A 24,287-nucleotide genomic window follows, 5' to 3' on the forward strand; every position below is an offset into this window, starting at 1 on the left:
AAAGCCCAAGAAACACAGACACATGAAGACAATCCAGTCAGCCCTTAGCTGCTTCTTAGCCCATGGCCTCACTGCCCACTGTGATTGTGTGCTCCTCCCAGGTTCCAGTTTTGAGTTCTCAGGAGCTTCACTTTCTGTGGACTCACCCATCTGAGCACTCAGCCTACTGTGACCATGCTATTCATGGTCCTGGCTGATATTCAGACACCAGAGATCTGAGTGACAACCCCACAAACAGAATCTGCTTTGATTTTCAGACACTAGCATGGTCTTTCCTTTAAGCTGTATGTATATATTATTGAGTTATGAATGTATATCTATACTGTTATAACTTTTTATTTTATTTGAGAACTAAGGTAAAGAAAATAATTTAAATACATCACAGAAAGCTTCATACCTCCTTTTGGTTATATTTGATTGCAAGTTTTAGACGACTTAAATTCATTCTTTCTTCTAGTAGTCCCCGTTTGTCAAGAGGCTCATCGCTAGATGTATGGTTTAGGATAACTTCCAGTTCACGAGAATTCCTGGCTTGTGCAAGCAGATCTTTAGCAAACATCTTGCACTGACGGGCTAGCTCTTCATAATCATTCCTACAAAATGCAGAATCCACTACTAGGAATGCCATTCCCATTTCCAATGAGATTACATTACTAGAAAATACTTTACTCAGTAATATTTAAATTCTGACAGGACTACATAAGATCTGCCCTTTTTCCTGCTGACAATCACAGGAGCTTCAGATATTCCCCACAGCTATGGAGAAATGTGCTTCCTGTGCCCATATTGATGATTTCAGATGAACACAGTATACTTAATATATTAATACTCCGAGAAACACTTATAAAACCTATTGGTCAGTTTTTCACCCAACTCACTTCTCTTTCTCTGTAAGATGGCTTAAATTTCCCTTGACATTACTCACATAAACTATAAAAACAGTATTTTTTACCTACAGTAATTTTCTATACTATACATATAAAAATATACAATATACATATGCTACTTCTAATACTGAAAAAGTATTGTGACTCATATTTAAAGTGTTCACTTGCGTGAAAGTCAAGTTAGAAAAACACTAGTGGCGTCTCCTAAGGACTCTCTTCAGAAGTGCTGGTTTCCAAACCTTACCGCTGTCATTGACTTACTTATAAAAACTGTACTTAACATAGTTTGTGAGAAATGAAGTTTTAGCACATAGTTATTCATTAAATATCAATATCATGAAATTTATAATTCAGCTAACCAAAAATAAGTATATTACAAACAACTATGAGTCATGCATAAGAGGCTGGACTTTAGAAAATTATTCAGCTTTTTGTCCTATGAAAGAAGAAAGGCTGCTTAGTCTTTGTACACAGTCAACGTTCCCATGAATGGCTGTATTTAGCTAAACTCAAAACTCACAACTTTTCTGTAAAGGCAAACACTTTTTCCTTGTCTGCATTACTACATAACCTGAGAACAATTAGTTGTTTAACAATTAGTTCTCTAACAAATGAAGTATTTATTACATGCCTTTTGGTTTAGGACTATAGCTGCAGATGGGAATATGCATCAAAAGTGTTATTACAAAGATATCTCATCTCTAAATAAACATTTAACAGACTGCTAGAGCAAAACATACAATTTATTAAACTGTTTAATCTGTAATAGGTTATGGGAAGATAATTAAGTGACTGTACAGTTTAGATAGAGCTACAGTTAGTGATGAGGAAAGATCGTGTCCCCTAAATATAACTTATGGGGATTTTGTCCCATTTTGTTTGTTTTGCTTTATTTATTTATTTTTATTTTTTAAAGACAGGGTCTCTCTGTGTAGCCCTGGCTGCCTGGAATCACTAGAGTGAGCTCTGCCTCCCAAGAGCTGGGTTTAAAGGAGTATGCCACCACACCCTACCCTGGTTTTTGGGGACAAGGTTTGTTATGTAGCCCAGGGGCTCGCTTCCATCTCGCAGCAATCCTCCTGCTCCCACCTCACCAATGGTGGACTGCAGGCATGCAGCACCAGGCCTAGCTAACAGCTTTGCTTCTTTACATTTTAACTCTGCTGCCAACCTGTTGCTGACATTAGCAAAAACACCTAGCTTTTGTAGATCTTTCTCTGTTTATTAAACACCAGGTTGAAATAACTAAGTTCTAGGGTAACATTCGAATCTAACTTTATTATTGTTAGATTGTTATTGTTAGAATATTATTGTATTGTAATACAATCATAGCAATTATTCAAATCTTTTTTGGAATAAATTGGATAAATTCTATTTTATATGGAAACAAAAGCAAGGTTAAAATAAAATTTTCATATTTAAATAGAATTTATTCATAGCTTCATATGCTATAAAATTAAGTTTTTTAAAATGTTTTATGAGTTCACCAAAGTACATAGATATCATATCGAGTTTTTTTTTTTAAGATGTAATGTACTTAAAGAATAGTAATTCTAAACCTGAAAACTTACATGTAGTCTTTCATAAGTCTCTGGACTCAGAACTTTCAAGAACACACTATGTATGCTTGAATTAAGGCTAAAGAAAACTGTTTCTGATCCTACTCCACAGGTGTGAATGAGCTTTGTTGACTTTTCAAGATGGAACACAGCCACACAAGATGGAGCCACAGAGGTAACCATGACAAGAAAGTGAGTTCATGTACAGTTCCTGTCTGGCATTTTGCAAATGGGAGCTGATAAGAGGGCACTAGATATACTTGCCATAAGGATGATCACAAGGTTTACTGGGTGGCTAAGTGGTTACTGAAGAGCAAAAGACAGAGACGGAGTCAACTAAACAGCACCAAGATATGTTCCTTTGACAGAGAAAGAAAATTCCAAGTGGCAATGACATTAGTCATCTTAGATTAAATATAAATAAATACAAATTATCATTCAGCCAATGAACAGACTGAAGCAGAAGACTCTACAACAAAAGACAAACAACATCCTTTCTTCCCCACCTGAATTCCACCTCCACGAGGCTGAGTTCCTTTAAGTCAGCACTAAGTTCAAAGGCTCTCAGGATCGGGTCCTCCTCTGTTAGCATTATTAGAGCTGGGCTGGCCAGACATCTATAGATATCAAGACGAAACCTGCAATAACATTTGATTACACAATGTAAAAAAAAATTACCCTTGTTAGTTTGAATATACAATGTTTATAAAATATAAAACATTAAAATATGAACATATATATGCTTATTTCAAGATAATTTCCATAAGGAGAAACACCTAAAACTTACATATTCTGAGGAACAAATATTGGAAAATGTTGTCCCCTGCTTTAAGTTACTGTCCCTTTTCAAACTTTTGGCTGCCCTGGTATAGCTGTAATTTCAGCTCTCAGGCAGCTGAGACAGGGTTGGGAGTTTGCAGGTTACAAAGTAGGTTTCAGGCCGACCTAGGATAATAGCAAGAGCTGCCCCTACCTGGAGGGGTCATAGACCAGAGAGGTGAAACTACTACAGTCAAAATGCACCCATGACATCTCAACAATATGGCTGCTGAAGAAGACCAGCATAATGAGATCGCAAGCTGATGTGCCAGTGTAGAGAGTGGACATACCATATGGTCCCACTCCCAGATAAAGAGAAGAATTAGATTTCTCCAGGGGTAGCTTGTGGATAGGATGTCCAATCCCAAATGGTCAGCCTGGGACACATGTACATACAAGCAGGATTAAATGAACTCAGGAGGTTGTATAAATACTTAACAATAATAATTAAGAGACCATGGATTTAGGAGGGGGAACACGGGAAGAGCTTGAGAGGGAAAGGAGGTGTGGGAGTAACATAGATAAAAGTGCACATGTGGGAAGTTCTCAAGAAAATAAATAAATAAAAAAGAACAAAGAACCCACAAATTCAATTGTATTTATGACTATACAGAAGAACACTATTGTTGTTTATCTTCAGATAAATGTTTCCTGTTAAATGCATTTGTCAGTTGCATAACTACATTAAGACTGTAGAGTACCATGCCTCAAGAAAATAAAAATTCACAATGTTTATTTTTTATTTATTTTTATTTTTTAATTTTTTTCAAGACAGGGTTTCTCTGTGTAGCTTTGCACCTTTCCGGGAACTTGCTTTGGAGACCAGGCTGGCCTCGAACTCAGAGATCCGCCTGGCTCTGCCTCCCAAGTGCTGGGATTAAAGGCGTGCGCTACCACTGCCCAGCTCACATTTGTCATTTTAAAGAGTAGACAATCTGTTAACCTGGAATGCCACAACCCTCCTCTACAGTCACCATATTTCAATGCATCTCATTCTTTCCTACAACTGGCTCTCCATTTAAAGGCTGTGCACTGGATCTCCATTAATGAACATTGTAGCTGCTCCTAATTTGTTTCTACTAAAAAATGAAACAACAGATACTCTTTAATTCTTTCACCCTATATACAGCTCAAACTGCTGGGTAAATAAATATAGCATGCATGCTGTATATTCTGAGAGATTACTGAAAGCCATAAAATAAGAAGAGAGAATTTCCCCCACATGCCTCCATTATGTCCACTGTATCAGGCATTGTCATCTTAAACCTGGCCAACTTAATAGTAAATGGAACTTTAGACTACTCTAATCTCTATTTCTTTAGAAGCTTGACTATTCTTTTATGCTTCTGTAAAATGCCCATTCATATTCTATAACCCATTTTTCTGTTTATTCTCTAGTCAAAAGTGATTCAAATACCTTTTCAGTTGGTTGTTTAGTTTTTGTTTTGTTTAGTTTTTTTTTTTTGGTTTTTCGAGACAGGGTTTCTCTTTGTAGCCCTGGCTATCCTTGAACTCAGAGATCTGCCTGCTTCTGCCTCCTGAGTACTGAGGTTAAATGCACCACCACCACCTGGCAGTTGTTTAACTTTTTACTTTCTTCATAATGTGCTGTGGATATCGCTCTGTATAAATAAAATGCTGATTGGCCAGTAGCCAGGGAGGAAGTATAGGTGGGACAAGCAGAGAAAAGAATTCTGAGAACAGGAAGGCTGATTCAGGAGATGCTGCCAGCCACTGCCATGAGTACCAACATGTAAGATACTGGTGAGCCATGTGGCAAGTTATAGATTTATAGAAATGGGTTAATTTAAGATGTAAGAACTATCTCTGTGAGTTCGAGGCCAGCCTGGGCTACCAAGTGAGCTCTAGGAAAGGCGCAAAGCTACGCAGAGAAACCCTGTCTCGAAAAACCAAAAAAAAAAAAAAAAAAAAAAAGGATGTAAGAACTAGATAGCTAGAAACATGAGCCATTAGGCCAAACAGTTTAAATAATATAAGAGTCTGTGTGTTTATTTTATAAGTGGGCTGTGGGACTGCCGGGGCTTGGCAGGAGCTAGAGAGAAACTCTCCAGCTACAATAATGAATGTTTTTCTGGATGGAATTCTAAATTTACTGATATATTCCTCTTGAACTTATGGTTTTAATGTGTTACTTACAAGCAAAATTAGTCTGTATTCATGGATAATCAGGAAGCTGGGGCAGGAGGATTGCTTGAACTCAAGGTTAGCTTGGGTAACATTGCAAGATACCACCTAAAAAACAAAATAAAACAAACGACATCCAATTGTCCACATGTCCCATTTTTTTTAGTACTCAGGTTGGCCATGAGCTCATAGTCCATCTGCCTCAACCTTTCAAGTAGCTCAGATTATGGGCATGCACCACAATATCTAGTTTATCTGTATCTTAAGTATTTCTGAGGAGGCAAGTGCCTGCACTAGAACTACCAAGTATGTGTGGACAACTTATCTTTGTGCTTTCATTGATATATCTACATTGATTAATTCTATCAGACCATTATAGATGGCATGCAGGCACAAGTAGGGCTTCAGGGAAGCTGCACAACACAATGTAGGCACGTGATGCAAGAAACACTCCAAATTTGCTATTGATTTTGAATTTTTAGCTGTTTCACATTCACAAATCTTTTACTGTTGACAAGTTTCATGATCCTCCCATTGAGTTTAAGAAGCTATGGCTGAGATCTGCCTCAGTCTTTCCTATTCCTTGTTCAATAAAGAGGTGTATTTTTATCTGGTTCAAGCTAGTAAAGCTGTAACTTTGGGCTAGAAGAACCAAATAGTGGACTGGACAAAACAACCAATGGAAAACTGGCTTCTCCAGACTGAGACTGCAGGTCAAGATGAGGCCTGCAGAGGACCAACCAGAAATGTCAAGAGATACTCTGGAAATGAGAAAGCTACACGTGGATCAACACTGTTTCTACAAATCCCCAGCTGACTAGACAATTAGATTATGTGGGTAACACAGAAGTTTGGAAAAAGAAAAGGCCTAAAGAAGTACAAAGAAATTACTTAATGCAGTATCATATGCAGGACCCACAAGCAACCAAATGATGCCATTTAGATACATTTTGCAAAACAGTGCCAACATGGACATAAAAATTAGACTCTGTTGTTTTTATGCACTGGGAGAGTTGCTAATAGCATGATGTTTTAGTTTGAAATGGTTAAATTCTAAAGTTAAAGTGATCAATGATAAACTTTATAAATATCCTGTCTTAGTTAGGGTTTCTATTGCTATGAAGAGACACCATGACCATGACAACTCTTATAAAAGAAAGCATTTAATGGTGTGGCTTACATTTTCAGGGGTTTAGTCCATTATCATCATGGCAGGACATGGTGATGTGCAGGCATACATGGAGAAAGAGCTGAAAGTCGTACATCTTGACTCACAGGCAACAGGCAATGTCTGTGGTCTCAGACATTGGTTGGTATCTTGAGCATATATGAGACCTCAAAGCCCAACTCCACACTGACACACTTCCTCTGACAAGATCACACCTATTCCAACAAGGCCACACCTCCTAAAAGTGCCACTCCTTTTGGGGCCATTTTCTTTCAAACCACCACATTCCACTCCTTGGCCCCCAAAGGCTTGAAGCCATATCATAATGCAAAAATGCATTCAGTCCAACTTCAAAAGTCCCTATAGTCTCTAACAGTCTCATACTTATTTAAAAGTCTAAAGTTCAAAGCCTCTTCTGAGATTCATGCAATTTCTTAACTGCAGTCCCTTGTAAAATCAAAATCAAAAAGCAGATCACATACTTCCAACATATAATGGCACAGGATATATATTACCCTTGCAAACATAAAGAAGAGAGCACAGAGAGAAAATCTGGATCAAAGCAAGACCAAAACCAACTGGGCAAACTCCAAACTCTGCATCTCCATTTCTGATGTCAAAACACTTTTCCGATCTCCAACTCCATTCAGTTTTGTTGACTGCAACACACTTCTCTCTCTTGGGCTGGTTCCACTCCCTGTTAGCAACTTTTCTCAGCTTGTATCCCACTCTGGCATCTCCAACATCTTGGGGTCCCCAAGGCAATCTAAGCTTCACCTTCACAAAGTTCATGCAATCACCTCTCTAGGCCTCCATTCAGGGACACCACTGACACATGCCTGGCCTCTAGCTTTCCTTAGTCACAGAGGAAGATTATATAACCTATTTCTTCTATCCTTTACTCTAAAGCCAGAACCACGTGGCTGAAACTGCCAAGGTTTGTTGTTTACTGGGGCTGGAACATGGCCCCCTTGTTCAATTACATCTTTACCAGCTTTCTGTTTTCTATGGTTTCCTTAACTGCCTAAGTTTGGCTGTTCTGCAACTTGCTCTACAGACCAGGCTGGCCTCAAACTAAAGAGATCCTCCAGCCTCTGCTCCCAGAGTGCTGGTATTAAAGGCATGTATCACCACACTTGGCTCTAAACTTTTCTTTTGCTTTCTCTTTTTCTTTCTAAGATTTATTTAGCTATTTTCTGTATATGAGTGCTCTGTCTGCCTCAGATTAAGAAATGGAATAAAGGGATTGGTAACCTCAGGGCAAGATGATACCCAGATAAATTCTCAACTTGTGAAAAGGAATTAAAGAAAAGCTTAGAGCAGGGTGTAGTAATGCACACCTTTAGTCCCAACACTTGGAAGGCAGAGGCTGGCAGATCTCTGAGTTTGAAGCCAGTCTGGTTCTATAGAGCAAATTCCAGAACAGCCAAGCTTAGGCAGTGAAGGAAATTATCAAAAACAGGAAGCTGGTGAAGGCAGAATTGAATGAGAGGATCATATTCCAGTTCTAGCAAGCAGAACTTGGCAGCCACATGGTTCTGTCTTTAGAGTTAAGGATAGAAAAAATTGGTTATGAAATTTGCCTTCACACCTAAGAAAAGCCACTGAGGCCAGGCATGTGTCAGGGTTGTCCCTGAATGGAGACCCAGAGAGGCCATGTGTGAAGCTGTGAAGTTGAAGCCTGGATTGCCTTGGAGAACCCAAGATGTTGGAGATGCTAGAGCCTTGAGATATCTCCCAAGGAGAGCTGCTAACAGTGAGCAGAACTAGCCTAAGAGAAAGAAGTGTGCTGCAGTCATCAAATCTGAATGGAGCTGGAGATCTGAAGAGTACTTTGACATCAGACATGGAGATACAGAGTCTGGAGTTTGCCCAGCTGATTTTTAGTCTTGATTTGGTCCAGTATCTCCTCACTATGTTCCTTCCCTGTGTTTTGGAATGGGGATCACTGTTAAGAGATTGTATGACTCTCAGAAGAGACTTCGAACTTTAGACTTTTAAACATTGTTGAGACTGTGATAGACTATGAGGACTTTTGAAGTTGGACTAAATGCATTTTGCATTATGATACTGTTACATGTTTATGGGGCCAGTAAGTGGAATGTGGTAGTGTAAACGTAACTGGCCCCCATGAGCTCAGAGGGAGTGGTATAGGAGCTGTGGCTTTGCTGGAGTAGGTGTGATCTTGTTTAAGGATGTGTGGTGATATTTTGTTTGTGCTCTAACAAATGAAGCTTGCCTGGAGATCAGAGTGCAGAGCTAACCAATAGAGGCCAAGCAGTGGTGACACACACCTTTAATTCCAGATCTTGGGATCTCATGCCTTTGATCCCGGTACTTGGGAAGGGGCAGGTTTCTAATCCCAGAATTTTAGAGAAGGAAATAGGAAGTGATATGGCCCGGCAAAAAGAGGAAGTGATGGGGTGGGGTGGAAACAAGAGCTCATCCCCTTCTCAGTCTGAGGATTCCTAGAGGTAAGAAATCTCTCTAGTGGCTGGCTGCTCTGCTTCTCTGATCTTTTTAGCTTTCACCCTGATATCTGACTCAGGGTTTTTATTATTCAGACCAATTAGAATTCACACTACAAGTATGTCACTGTAGGGGTGGGTTTTGAGGTCTTAGATATGCCCAAGCCATGCCTAGTGCCTCAGTCCACTTCTTATTACCTTCTCATCAAGATGTAGCCAGCACCACATCTGCCTGCATGACACCATGCTCCCTGCCATGATGGTAATGAACTGAACCTCTGAAACTGTAAGAGAGCCACCCCAATAAATGTTTTCCTTTACAAGAGTTGCCATGGTCATAGTGACCCTAACTAAGACAAGACTGTTTTGAGGTTTCCTCTACCAAAGAAATTAATCCAAATCTCTTCACTTTAGCCTCAGGCAGAGTTTTCGGACAAGGGTAAAAAGCAGTCACTTTCTTGACCAAAATGTCACAAGAAAGATCTCTAGGCAACATACTAAAATTCTTCTCTTCTGAAACTGCCTGAGCCAGCCCTGCTGGGGGATATCTTTCTGTATGTTGTGAATATATGCTGTTCCCATTGGTTAATAAATAAGCTGCTTTGGCCTATGGCAAGGCGGCTTAGAGGCAGGCAGGAAATCCAAGCAGATATACGGAGAGAAGAAAGGAGAGGAGAGAGAGATGCCAGCCATCGCCCAAGGAGCAGCAAGATGTCAGCAGATGAGTAACACCACGGCCATGTGGCAACATGTAGATTTATAGAAATGAGTTGATTTAAGATGAAAGAGCTAGCTGGCAAGCAGCTAACGCCATAGGCCATACAGTTTGTAAATACTATAAGCCTCTGTGTGTTTACTTGGGTCCTAGTGGCTGCAGAACCATGGGTGGGATCCGAGAAACCTTTCAGCTACACAGCCCCCACAGTTCAAACCACTGTCTTCTGCCACACCAACTCCAGTGTCGTCCGTGTGACATGAACAATTATGTCAATAATAGCGGACGGGAGATACGTGTCCCACGGGACTAAGCTCCCTGGAGGTCCCTGGCAGAGTACCCGTGTTATGTCTCGTTCTCGAAGGGGACGTGCTTCAGAGATCATGAGCTCCCTGGGCTATGGGTTCTGTATAACTGCTTTTCTGATAATGTTCTAATTAATCTATAAAACACAGCCAAAATTAATGAATGCTTAGGTTGTGAACTGTGGAGGAAAGGGGAAGCTGGACATGGACCTTATTTAGATATAGCAGAATGAACTATTCCTTAAAGACCTCAAGCCTCAAGCCACTAGATAATAGAAAATATAATAGTTCAGGCACTTCTAGGGAATGAACACTCACCCACTAGGAATCCCAACTAAGGTGATTTATGGCAGAAAACATTATCTCGTAGGAGGCAGATGGTGGGCCCCTCTGTTGAGGAAGTTCAGCATGGAAAACTTAAGGACTACAGCAGAACCCCTTCCCCTTACAGGTGTAAAAGTACAAGTGTCCATATTCCAGCAGGTAAAAAGGTTTTATATTAGAAGAGATATATGGTAAAGAACTAAAGAAAGACTTAGGGAGGATCTGCAGCATTCAAATTGGCTAAATGGGTCATGAGAACCAGAAAAGTAAAAATGAATAATAAACTAGCGAGCAGCTGAGATAAAGATGAAGGACACAGCTGCAAGAAGCCTACACAAGTCTAGGAACTGTACTAAGTTTAAAAAACACAGACTGCTCTTTGGGTCATAAAGTTCTTGTGAGTGAAAGGATATGTCTAGTGCCGATTAATAACTGTGTGCTTGATGTTTTTTAAAGATGATGTAATTGAATTATTGCCAAGCTCTTGTTGTTCCCTGTATGACTTGATAGTTTTCTTTTCTGTATATAAACTACTGATTTGCAGAAGTAAAATTGCAGCAGATTCAAACCACTTTTGAGTGTGTTTGTTATCTGTCTGTCAGTCGCCGAATCCTTGCCTTCCTGACTACCCAAGCCCTGATTCTCCTACGGTCGTGGTACTCCCGGTGGGCCAGTCCGTGGCAGTCTTCCATGTTTCCACTAGTATGGCCCATTAAGTAGTGCTTAAAGCATTCCACTGCTTTCCTAACCCAAAGTACCAAAGTACCAATTCCTCAAAAAAACAAACAAAAAACACATGGTCAGGCCTATCACAATACTCCAGTCCCTGGTACCAACTTCTGTCTTAGTTAGGGTCTCTATTGCTGTGAAGAGATACCATGACCATGGCAACTCTTATCAAGGAAAGCATTTAATGGGGTGGCTTATATTTTCAGAGGTTTAGTCCATTATCATCATGGCAGGACATGGTGGTGTGCAGGCAGACATGGTGCTGGAGAAGTAGCTGAGAATCCTAAATCTTGACTTGCAGGCAAGAGGAAGTAGTCTCAGACACTGGTTGATATCTTGAGCATATGAGACCTCAAAGCCCACCTCCACAGTGACATACTTCCTCCAACAAAGCCACACCTCCTCATGGTGCCGCTCTCTTTGGGGGTCATTTTATTTCAAACCACCATGTACCCTAAGATCAGAATTTTTTTATTTTAAAAGAGTAAAACTTAGGTTGTTACTTTATACTTTATTAGAAATGACTTATACTCTCTAATTCCTCAGAATTAAGGAAGAAGTTACCAGTAGGGAGAAATCTGAGAATCCTTTGTACAAATCAATATAAAGCAGAACACATTTACAAATAATTCACAGGTCAAGAGAATGAATAGACAAGCAATCTAGTAACCACACTGATGCCTGAAACCATCAAGAGCAGGAAACACTACAGTGATGCTCCTCAGCTTGTAAAGTTCAACTTACAACTATTTTTATGCTTTTCTACTTTGCAAGTATGAAAGTTCCCTACATTCAGTAAAAACTGAACATCACAGTTTTTTCAATTAGTATTTATTACCTAAATAGTTCTAAAGTACTTAACAGCTTTATTTTACAGACAAGGAAATCAATGACCAAAGAGGTTGTTATTTCTTCTTTGGAAATAACATTGTTTCAATACAATGCAAACATCTTTGGATACAATGTACAATAATACTTGAGACCAAGTAATTTTAATTTTCTAAATACCCTCTGTTGGCTTCAAATTCATGATCCTCCTGCTTCAGCATTCTAGGTAATTGTGGGGCATTTACCCACCACCCCCACAGCTTCCCAGAGTTTTCTTGAGTGCGATCAGCAGGAAATATTAGATAGAAGGATTTATAGCGGAGAATGTTGCGGAGATAAACAGAAAATAAAGGATAGCCTCGAGAGGGCCTGGAACCTATTCCAACGGCCCCCGACTGTCTCTGGCCCAGGGTTTTTATAGAGATGCCAAGGGGTGGAGCAAAAGACCTCCTCCCCCAGCACAGCCAAGTGCAGACCATCTCAGACACCTGCACTCAGGCCCGTGGTCCTGATCATCCTCTATTCAGACCTGCTGGGTAAAGCCACGAGGAACCCAAGAACAGGGTCCCACAGGTAATGAAGTTACAGATGTGTGCTACCATGTCTAAGATGGGCCATATCTCAACACTACCACAATGAGAATCAAAACCATATGTAAAGCACACAAAAGGCTTATTCTGAAAAGCTGACTTCTCAACCAGCTGACAACCATACTTGTAATAAAATTGCCTAAGGGGTGATCTTGCTCAAACTATAGAAGGCAAGTACTTTCTTGATCTTAACATTTCAAATGGGGAGATGGGAAGAGATGACAAATAGTAAAGAAGTAAAGATAAATATGTTCTAAGAGGAAAAATAAGAGGCATGAAGAATTCAAATATTTAGTGAGAAATTAAGTTTTGTGGGTTGGAAAGATGGTTCAGTGGTTAAGAGTACTCATTGCTCTGCAGAGACCTGGGTTCAGTTCCTAGCATCCACATGATGGTAAACAAGTATAACACGACCTGTGACGCTTAGGTCCTGGAACTCGACTAAGTGTGGGAAGGGAATTAAGAAAGGACAAACTACACACAGACACACACACAGATACACACACACACACTCACACACACATATACAGTAAAGCTGGGATCAGGTAGGGTTTTGCGACCTCCGGAACCTCTCAGCATATTTAATATATATAGCACAGAGGGAGGGCTTACCTGTTCTCAGTAGATCTCTGTAGGTAGTTGTCTCAGGCTACAAATATCTAGTCTTTGCACGCTCATAAACTATGTTATAAATCCTTCATAAACACTCATACCTGGGCACCTGATGATATATTTGCCACTCCCCTTGAGTCTCACCTGGGTAAGGCTTTACAACCCTGGAGGGGCTGAGCTATTGAAGTCTTCAACATGGCTAGGCTCATGTCAACAATATACATTCACTCAGGACTCCACTCACTCAGGGCTTCCTCTGCTCCCTATACAAATGTCTGTAACTCCAGTTCCAGAAGATCTGGTCTTCACTGCAAACATGTGGTATACAGATACACATGCATGCAAAACACTCATACATATAAACTAAAAATATTTAAATAAATGTTTTAAAGTTGCCTTCTACTAGGAATAGTGGTGCACACCTACAATCCAACTACTCAAGAAGCAGAGAGGCAAGAGGATCATAACTTGAAGGTCAGCTTTAAAGGTGAGTTCCACTAGCTAGTGCTTATACAGCAAGACTCTGTCTCAAAAAGTTAACATGATGATGATCATGATGGTGGTGGTGATTATTGATGGAGGTCACAGAAATATGAAGTAGGAACTCAGCTGACAATGACAAAACTATACCTGGAAGAAGCCAAGGGCCCTTCCAGAGGATGAAGCCAAGGCTTAAGGAGTCTTGGTGATATTGGCTTTGGAATATTAGCTGTTTCCTGCTATGACTTTCTCGTGTGCTATTGTAGCTTTTCAATTCCTAGGACAGTGTGTTTGATCATTCATTGGGCACAATTTCTCCTATACAATTAAAGTATTTAGATAACATTTCCCAACTGTGCTAACAACAGTCACACAGCCAGCCTCATAACTTCAAGCCTTTCTGTAATTATCATCATTAGCAACATCCAGCCAGGTCCACCTCTAGACAAAAGTATCTTATCTGAGATACTTCCCAGACTTTCTAAGAACAGATTGCAGATAGATAGCATCCAGACTATCTGTTAGAGAAGGCCAGGCAGATGTGCTAATTAAGCTTAACCTTCCTTTCTTCCAAGTGCTATCTGTAGCTTAGATCTCCCTTTAACAATTACTCAGGACTAAAGGGCTTTTACACACCAGGTGTACCTGCTTAGTTACCTAGCTACACTTCCTCCGCCCTGCCAGAAAATGGGCAACTGAGCTAAGCTGAGAGAGATACAGCTCCAAAGGAATAAAGGGCAGTTTTATTTCACTCAGTGACTTATAAAATCCTAACATTTTACCTAACCACTTCTAAGAATTTAGTTTGAGCACATATATTCCCCCTTTCAGATCTATTAACCAAATTTAGCCTTTACTTGATTCACTCCCCATTAGCCACTTCCCTTTTGGGTCACTATGATAGCTGAAAATTACTGCTCTTAGTGTGGATCTTATTGGCCCTCCTTTTGACCCTGAGGGAATTCAAGCCTGGTGACCTTGCCTTAGCCAGAGCATTGCTATTGCATGGGTATATAACTGTAAACCTCAGAGACTTGAGGAGGTCTAGATTGGGGAACTAGAAGAATGAGATGGAAGACGAGGAAGAACTAGATGGGAAAGAAGGAGATGAGAAAGAACTAGATGGGGAATTAAGATAGAACTTAAAGAGAACAGCAGGAATTGTAGAGAGAAATCAGGCAAGAAGGGAGCTAAGTGTGAGAGCAGAATAGAAGCTGTGTAGAGAGAGAGAACTGACTCAGAAGAATAAAGTGAATGGACTAAAGAGTTTTGTGTACATAGATTATTCGAGAATCTCTCAGATTAATTAATTCACCTCTGGTGGCGTCTCTTCTGGAACTCTGGGAAAAGAGTATAGAGGGGCTGGACCTCAATAGTCTTTAATAGATGATGATGGTATAGTAGTAGTTTTGTTTTCTTTATAAGGTAGCAAGTGGTGCCCTTCTACTCCTGCTACCTGGAACTACTCTTGAACTAATAACATGCCTCTAAAAAGCCTTAGCAGAAAGAGTATGAAATAAACTTCATTTATAACTTGAAGGATTTTCCTATTTGGCATTTGGTAAACATTTCTGAAAACTTCAGAATTCACCTCATGAGCAAAGGAGCTAGAAATCTGGCTTTCCTAAAGCACCCAAGCACACTTCTCAGAAGTTGCACCAAAAGAACTTTTTTTTTTTTTTTTTAAAGTAAGCATCATTGACATGTACCTTGGCATATCACTCTTCTATTTATCAAAATCCTAATTTTCTAACCTGGAATGTCTGAGGCTGTCCTTTTTGTTCTTTGCAGAACACAGCGTGCATTCACAGCCAACTGCATGGGGCTTGGGCAAAGACACGTCCTGCTTTAAAAGCATTGTCAGAATCTCATAGTTGTTACGATGAGCCGCTAAAATGACAGGCGCAACATCCATCGTTGTGGAATATTCGGGATTCTGAATTCGTTCCATAAGTTTCTGAAAAATAGTCATACAAATGTCCAAAAGTTATTATCTGTGACTTCAAAAATACACTTATCTAAAGGATGGAATAATAATAATATCATATAAGGAACTTTAGAATTATTTTAAGAATAATACATTTTACTTCATTTTTGAAACTTTAAAGTTTTAATTCTAATTAACAAATGCTATATAATATAACAGAATCTTCAAAAGACAACATTTCTATTTTCCTAATACAGAAGCAAGGGTATCTAGAGAAATACCTTAAGAAAAAGTATTAATTTTTTTATATTAAGAGAAACATGCATGATAAGGAGAAAGAACAAGAATTTTAGGAAAGAATAAAATGGAAAAATAGAAATGTTAAAAACAGCCATAGTATAAATGCATGAGAAAAACTAAAATTTCTACCTGTGTGGCCAGCCTTGTCCTACAGATAGCAATAAAGCTGCTACTTTATACAGTCCAATCCCTGCCTACTTTGCAACTCGTCACAAATGTACAAGATCACTACAATCACAGTTAATATTTAATGAGAACTGGAACTGTTAGTCATTTATCATCCCATTTAACCCCCACAGTGAACTATGAGGCTGAGTGTAATTACTCATGAAGAAACTGAGGCTCAGAGAAGTTAATGTGCCTGAACCATAATCAGCACAGGTGCCAATCACATCCAGGTTGTGTTACTCAGGACCCTAAGCTCCTCCCACTACAAGGACCCTTAGGCCTACAATGGTATGAAATGAGAAAAAGAAACAAAAACAAAAAAACATTAGTAATTTAAGAATCAGGGTTAAATAAAAAGGTTGGCTATTTTATGACTATTGCATATTCTTTCCAATGCTTCTCACTTTTTTGCAGAGGTTTCCCTGAGAGCTGTTTGATTCCAGGGTAAGCTCATCAAGTTCACATTTTGGTAACTTTTATTAACATTGTAAAAGTAGTGTACACTCATTATAAAATATCTGAAAAATACAGAAAAGCAGAAAGAAGAATAAAAATACCCATATTCCTTCTACTCAATAACATTTTACAATACAGTATTTCCTTCTAGTCCTTCACTTCACCCCTTTGAAGGACACATTTTTGTATAAATCCTAGTGTGCTAATCACCAGTGATAAAAACAACAGTTACTGATAAAAGCAATAGTTCTTAATACTTCAAAGATAAAAAAAAAAATCTCATAACTCTAGAGCCTAGGATCTTCAAGGGACAAAATCATGCACAGAATTTTGCATGCAATTTAAGGAACTTTACAGAATCTGTGTTCAAGATACTCATTATAGCAAACTGCCATGAAAAGAGCTTCTTAGAAATTTAGGTCTACCTCTTAGCATAGATCCTCCCCTAGAAGTAGAAGTATAGGTCAAAAGACCAGGAAAAATTTGAAGTTCTTGATACATAATGTCAAAGTCTTTTCAATGGTTTATATTCTTGATAATATAGGGATGTATCCATTTTCATACTAAAGTTTTACTCACAGCAAAGGGCATTGTCACTCTTAACATGAGTGAAAAACAATGAAATTTTAATTTACTTTCTTTTAAATACTGGTAAGTTTTGATATCTTCCAATATGCTTTTGTTCTTTTATGAAGTTGGTTCATGTACTTTTCAATTATTAGAGGTTTCATATTCATGAATTTATGTAACAGTTACATAAAAGCCTAAAATTGGTCCTTTTCTCTCCTTGTATTATATTTACTCCCAGGCTTCGAGTCCTAACTGAAAAGTGGCCCTGTGTTTCCTGTGAAGCATTCATGGCTGGAAAAGCACTACTCAAGATGTGTAAGATTAACGTTTATAATTTCACTGCTGATGGTATGACCTACATATTTTCAAATCAATAGCCAGTATTTTAAAGCTAATAGTGAAAAGACAATTCAACAAGCCAAGGCCATAGAATGAATTCACTGAAATAGTAAAAGAAAAATATATTAAAATACTTGTGTCTGTCTGGAAACAATACAGCTGTTAAAAGGTGATTTTACAGCTGTTGTAAGTATTCAGATAAAGCCTGAATAAATAACCTTCCTTGTCAGAGACACCAGAACGTGTGTTCCTCACCGACTAGCCGGGGACGGACAAGGTTCTCAACTGCTGATGGCAGTGGTGATGAAGCTCCCGCCACTGCTCTCAGCCGGCACACAGCACTGCACCGGGCTCCAGAGAGAGCAAATGTGTGCAAAGGCTGGGAGGTGCCACAGGAAGTAGAAACACAGAGGAGTAACTGCAGGGAAGCGGTGAAAGTTGAATTGATTCCATTACCTCTGTCCTTCAGGGAAAGGACCTCTTCTCAGCCCTTTTACTCCATTCTTACTGGTTTCTTCCTAACATCTGAACTAAACGGTATTCTAGGAGAGTCACACTTTTGTTGTTAGTTTTTAAATTGTGTATGTGTGCGTCTAATGTGTATTGCTAAAGGTTGCATGATAGACAAACACCTTACACTATTTACAATAACATCAGCCCCCCCCCCAAATCATAGGGTTTTTTTTTTTAGTGGTCTAAATGAAAGTAAAATTAGTTTAGTTCTTTAAAAATATTTTTATTCTGATTACAAGCAGCTGATAATCCCAGTAGTTATTTAAGTTGATTAACTGATTGTTTTACTACATCCTCAACAATAATAAATGTTAAAACTTTAAATTCAATGTACAAAAATATCTCATTTTAAACTAATATTATCAAAAACTATCTTCCTACTGAGAAAACCAATAAAAATAGTTTTTAAAATCCTTAATTAGGTCAATCAATAAGAAATGACTACTATAAAGTAACATTTGACTATATTTATATATCTCTTTTCTGTGTGTATTTTAAGGATTTAAAAAATATTTATCTGCATGAGTATTTCACCCACATGTATGTCTGGATACAATACCCATGCAGTACCCAGAGGCCAGATGAAGGTGATGGAGTCCCTAGAATTAGATGGTTGTGAGCTACCATGTAGGTGCTGGGAATGGAACCCAGTTCCTCTGCAGTAACAGCCAGTGCTCTGACCACTGAGCCATCTCTCCAGCCCCTTTTCTATGTATCCTTTTAACATTCAGTTAATTATATGTGTAGTTTAGTATCCTCATTTTATCTCACTTAATATTTTTCATTCCTAAAACTTAATTTAAGAATATTATCTTTAGCTGGGTGTGGTGGCTCACACCTATAATCCCAGCACTTTAATGGCAGAATAGGAAGCTCAGGAGTTCAAGGTCATCCTTGGTTATACACAAAGTTCAAGGCAGTCTGGGATACATATATTAAAGCCTGCCTCAAAAAAATTTTAAAGTCATTTTAATTACTGTCTTCTATTCCAAAGTTTATATACACAATTATTGGTATTTCCTGCCTTGTCTTTTAGAATGTTTTTCCTTTTCTTTTTCCTGCTTGTACTAGGACTGTAATCAAGGGCATGCTAGGTGAGTGCTCTACCACTGAGATACTTAGTGGACATTTAGGGTATGTCAAACTGTTTCAAACTGCTATATATAAAATATAAATCAATGACTTGCTCATTTCCTTCTCAGATTTCTAGAGGAGACAGCCCTAGGCTAAAGAATACAAATATCTTTCTTCTATATATAAGATATCCAAAATATTTTCCAAAACACCCTGTTCTGCAATAATATACAACCATGGCCACTTTTTTTTCTTAATTTGGTCATTAAAAAGCAAAATTCAATATCTTACTTGATTAGCAATTAAGGTTTAAAATTTTATGTTTTATTTTCTAAAAATTTCTAAATGTTCTTTTCTAATAGATTTTGGTGCTTTCCATCATTTTTTCTATTAGTACTACTGCTGCTGTCTGTGTGTCTGTGTGTCTGTCTGTCTATCTATCTATCTATCTATCTATCTATCTATCTATCTATCTATCTATCTATCTATCTATTTATCTATCTATCTATCCAGGGTTTCACTGTGTAGTCCTAGCTGGCCTGGAAACTTGATCTGTAGACTAGTCTGGCCTCAAACACACAGAGATCCTCCTGACTCTGCCTCCCGAGTACTGACATTAAAGTTGTGTGCCACCAGGCCAGGCTCTGTTATTATTTGAGATTCTTAGTGAAGCCTGTTCCCAGGCTTCTGTAGCTCGACATTTCCCAGCATCTAAAACTGAGATACAACTTCAGTGACAACCAGAATGTGTGCCCCTGCAATGCCTGCCCACTGCTTTAAGCTGAAACAGTTCTTCCACACCAACCAGATAAATATTCATCTACATTGTCGTCCAGTTTTATGGTTTCATCACTTGCATTTCTTACATCTATCTAGAAACTAGTCTGTATTTTCAACATCACCCAAAGAATAACCCAAATCAAAAATACTGGTTCACACTGACAAAATATGGAAATATTAACTAATTATGAAAAGTTTCCAGAAAGCAAAATTATTATTGTCTCTACTTACTTCAAAATAATATTTTACAAAGTAAAAGTATTTTTAAAAACAAAATAAATTGGGGTGGGGGGAGAAAAGATGGCAATGGGGCAGGAGATCCACTTTGGCTAAAAATCCAAATTAATAAATATTTAAGAGTACTGACTACTATAGTTGGTCTTGATGATCGTTTTGGTCGATGATTAAGTAGTATATCAACAGCTCCCACTACTTCAGAGTCGATTGCCACCAAAAGTGCATCTGCGGACTTTAAAAAAATAAAAGTTAAAATGAAAATGGAAGATAAAAATGTAAACTATTTTTACTAATTCATGGTTATTTTAAAATTCTTCACACTGTATTATATACAGTAATATTGGATTTTAAAAAAATTTATATTGTCCACGTAGTACATTTGCTTGCCAAAATCAGTAGTACTTCTATGTACCACAACATAAACATTTCTGTCCTGGTTTCAATGCACAACCTGGTAAAATAATGACTATTTCACAGAAGGGACTCTACGTAGAACAGTGCTGATTCATGCAATGTTTAAAGTTAAAAAAAAAAAAAAAAAAAAGCCCAAAAAACCTTCAAGATGTTTTCTCTTGAACCATGGACCAAAAATTCCTTAAGGTTCTAAATTTATTAAAGAAATTACCAGGAACTATTAAAGGAATGTGTTGGCTGTGACATCATCAGCGCAATTCTCAGAAGAGGGAAGAATGGAAAATATATAAAAGCCCTCTCTCTGGTCTCCTCTTCAAAACATGCATGGCTGACAGAAATGGTACAGTTTGACGTTGGTACCAGCGCTTGTCACATGGAAATCACAGAGAATCCAGTTACCAGTTGACAGCGTCAGGAAGGAGTTCCCAGTTCTAGTCAACCTACTGCGGAGATGGACTGACCAGACCTGACCCTACAGACTCGGGACTCGGGGCTCTGCACTTCTCCCTAACCACGCCTGCGTGCTACTGGCAACCATGACACCGGGTTTTGGCTTCTTTGCTTTTGGTTTTTTTAAGGAAAACCATACTAGGAGAAGGAAAATTTAGTAATGAATAATGATTTAATCAAAGAAAACACCGTGATTATTTTCAGGCTGTACATTTGTAACTGACATAACCTTTACTATGTCAGCATTCTTGCCCCCAGAAATGAAACTACAGCAGATCCAGAGCATTCTTTATAGCTGCACAGAATAAAGCTTTTACTCTCCTTATCTGAATGTCAAATAAGACTAGAATGGCAGGCTTTAGTGCGATGTTGAAAATCATATCCGACAACCCAAAGAAAGGGCTGGGATTCTCATTAAACTCTTAGGAATCACCTATGTTTTCCTGTAAAAAGCTTCCTTGCTACATGGGACATTTAATCCCTTGACTATTTTAGAGTTCATTAGATATGGCCCTAAAAAGTGCAAGCATTTTTTTCTTTTTTAGCTTCACGTTTTCCTTCAGCTTTAGCATACTCAGTCAGTTGAAGCACACAAGCTTTTAAAAACAAGAACTCAGTATCAAGTATTACTAGATATTTATCTACAGTTTTAATTTTAACCATTAAGCTAGCTATTGTAATGCCACTGCTCTCAAACACCATGCAATTCTAATAATCTAAAGTCTAGCCATGAATTTATTGACAACTCAAAACAACAACAACCCAAGTCACAGAGTAACATCATGGGCATTATGTCCCAGGAGAGACAGGTCCCTAAGTGAAGGGCAATGGCTTTCCCAAGTATTCCTCATAGCTTTACTGAATAAAAGAACAGCTACAATAAAACCAATACAAATGGAGAAAAGAAGAAAAAAAAACTAAAAGCTGACCACAGAAAGAATAAAATACCAGTAGAACAAAATCACTATCAGAACAGCAATCTGCAGACTTTAATGCAAGGACAAATTATTAATAATTTTGGACGTCAAGAAGCGAAGTAAAATGATTACATTCTCAAGAATTCCAACTAAGGATAGTAAAGTTAAATTATATTCAGACACACTACTCAGTAAAAAATAAAGATGTATGTTAATATTCAATGCTTAAAAGGATAAGCTTCAGCTATGAAAAGTATTTATATTAAAAAACATGTAATTAAATTAAAGAGTGGCCATTGACTCATTCTATATAAATGGTATGTTATTTGATAAATAAATGGCAGTTTTGAAGGAAAAAAATTTTAATTTTTAAAAAATTAACTTATTTAAGACATAGTCTTAAAACCAGACTAGCCTTGAACTCATGTTCCTGTTTCCTCAGCCCCCAAAGTGTTGGGATCACAGGTGTGTGTCACCACACCCAATTTAGAGTATTCTTAAATACTTGCAAGCACACAAAATTTCCTCACTCATTTTTATCTCCCAATTTCTAAGTAATCTGACCATTCTCTCTAAAGCATATTCAGCACATACACTTACTGTATAATGAAGTCACTTCCTTCTCATCTCAGAACTTGCCCAGCAAGTCAGTGTGAGAAGATATGCATATTTCCTTTCTATACCTAATTTCCACTTATAGTATATATTAATGCTCTGGAATATTCTATAAGAACTTGGTCCTTCATACACAGGAATATTAGTCCCACATCCCACAACTTTAAATTCTTCTCTTTTTGCTAATTTAACTTGATCTTATCTTTCTATTTTCACTAAATGTTTTCTTATTTATTTCACTGTTAAAATTCTCAAATTAATGTTCATCATGTTCCCTAAATCTTTCAGTACCATACTTTCAAAATCCAAGAGACTTTCCCTCTCTTCTCTCGTATCTTTATTTCTAAGCAAGAAATTAAAATTTCCCTTTTGACTTTCACACCACCATTCTAACTGACCCAAAATTGTGAATAATTTATTTGATCTTTTAAAATGCAACTCTTTCCTTCCAGTGTCCTTTATTAAATGTAAAAATTCCTGAAGAATGAATCTGTGCTAGCTCTATGTTCTGTGACTGCTGCCCTTGTGAAAATATACAGGGCCATCTTCCTGCTTACAATACCTAGAGTGCTGTGGCCATTGTCCGACAACTCTCAAATAAGTTAAGTACAGCTAAGACCCGGAAACTGGATCCCTCTACATCAAGGCTAACCTCGCCTCCGAGCTTGTTAGTTTTCTCTCCTCTCTCCTGGTTATACATGGTTAAGATTGATAAAACCCCAGGACTCCTCAATTCCCCTTCTTGACAGCTTTTTTTTGTATCTGTGCCCCCTCCTCACCCTCCACACACAGGGTCTCAGACATGTAAGACCAGGGTTTACCAGAAGCTATACTCCCAGCTCCTCCCTTCCCACAGCTGCTGCCGCCCTAACAGCCAGTCTTCCAGGTCAGATCTTACTATTCATACGGAACCACTACAAAATGCTCACACGGGCTAGCGCCTTCCCTTCCTTCCTAGTTTTACCTAACTGGATCACCATATTCATCTATCTAAAATACCACAAGACATATACCATACTTCCTATCAAAATGCATTGAATGAGACCTCACTGTCTATTACATAAAACACAAATTCTCAGCCTCCCATTCAAGGCCTTTTCACTAGTTTTATTTTAGGTATTTTTCCTGACATTTTCCATTATATTATAAGCCCAGTATTTTATTCTAAAGGCTGTGGATTCACTGTCTCAAGAAACATTTCACATATCTGTTTACATTCTTCTCAGCATCCCCGGTCCCTTAACTACTTCTAAGCTTTTGAGTAGACTTGGGTAACAGGAAGAACATGGACTCTAGAGTCAGAACCTAGGTGCAGATCCCAAGTTTACCATTTACAGAGTAAATATGGACAAGTTACTTAATCTTTCTCAAGATCAGGAAGTCAAGTCCACTGGCACAAATCAGCACAATATAAATGTTAGTAATATTAATATTTCTTTTTTTATTTTAAAATTGTATTTTATGTGTATGAATGTTTTGTCTGCACTTTTGTCTGTGTGTCACATGTGTATCTTGTAGCTGCAAAGACCAGAAAGGGGTGTTGGATCCCCTGGAACTAGAGTTGCATACAGATGCCTGTGAGTCACCATGTGGATATCAGAATTGAACCATGGTCCTCTGCAAGAGCAACAGGTGCTCCTAACCACTAAGCCATCTCTCCAGCCAAAATTAATACTTCAAGGCTGGGCTCAATAGACACTCTTCCAGTCAAATCCTTCTTAAAAATTTTAATAGACATACTTTTAGGCTCAGTGGTAGTGGTGAATGCTTTTGTTCCCAGCACTTGGGAGGCAGAGGCAGGAGGATCTCAGAGTTGAAGGCCAGCTGGTCTATAGAGCAAGTTCTAGGACAGCCAAGGATACATAGGGAAAACCTGTCTCAAAACAAACAAACAAACG

General features: G+C 38.4%; 1 protein-coding gene across 7 annotated transcripts in view; it reads right to left on the reverse strand.

Moving 5' to 3' along the window:
- Trpc1 (transient receptor potential cation channel subfamily C member 1) overlaps positions 1–24,287 on the reverse strand; it is a 60,897-nt gene that overhangs the window by 24,855 nt on the left and 11,755 nt on the right. For 3 of the 7 annotated variants that reach the window (XM_076576832.1, XM_006975177.4, XM_042281442.2), the window contains 4 exons: positions 20,124–20,225; positions 15,384–15,586; positions 2,953–3,084; positions 398–593 (listed from right to left, as the gene is read on the reverse strand). In XM_076576832.1, coding sequence (XP_076432947.1) covers positions 398–593; positions 2,953–3,084; positions 15,384–15,586; positions 20,124–20,225 — 633 coding nt within the window. Of the gene's footprint in view, positions 1–397; positions 594–2,952; positions 3,085–15,383; positions 15,587–16,428; positions 16,543–20,123; positions 20,226–24,287 lie in introns of those variants that run through there. The other 4 variants (XM_076576833.1, XM_006975178.4, XM_015994096.3 and 1 more) reach the window with 2 other exon arrangements.

This window comes from Peromyscus maniculatus, chromosome 7 (assembly GCF_049852395.1).
Source record: "Peromyscus maniculatus bairdii isolate BWxNUB_F1_BW_parent chromosome 7, HU_Pman_BW_mat_3.1, whole genome shotgun sequence".
Classification (NCBI taxonomy): Eukaryota; Metazoa; Chordata; class Mammalia; order Rodentia; family Cricetidae; genus Peromyscus; species Peromyscus maniculatus.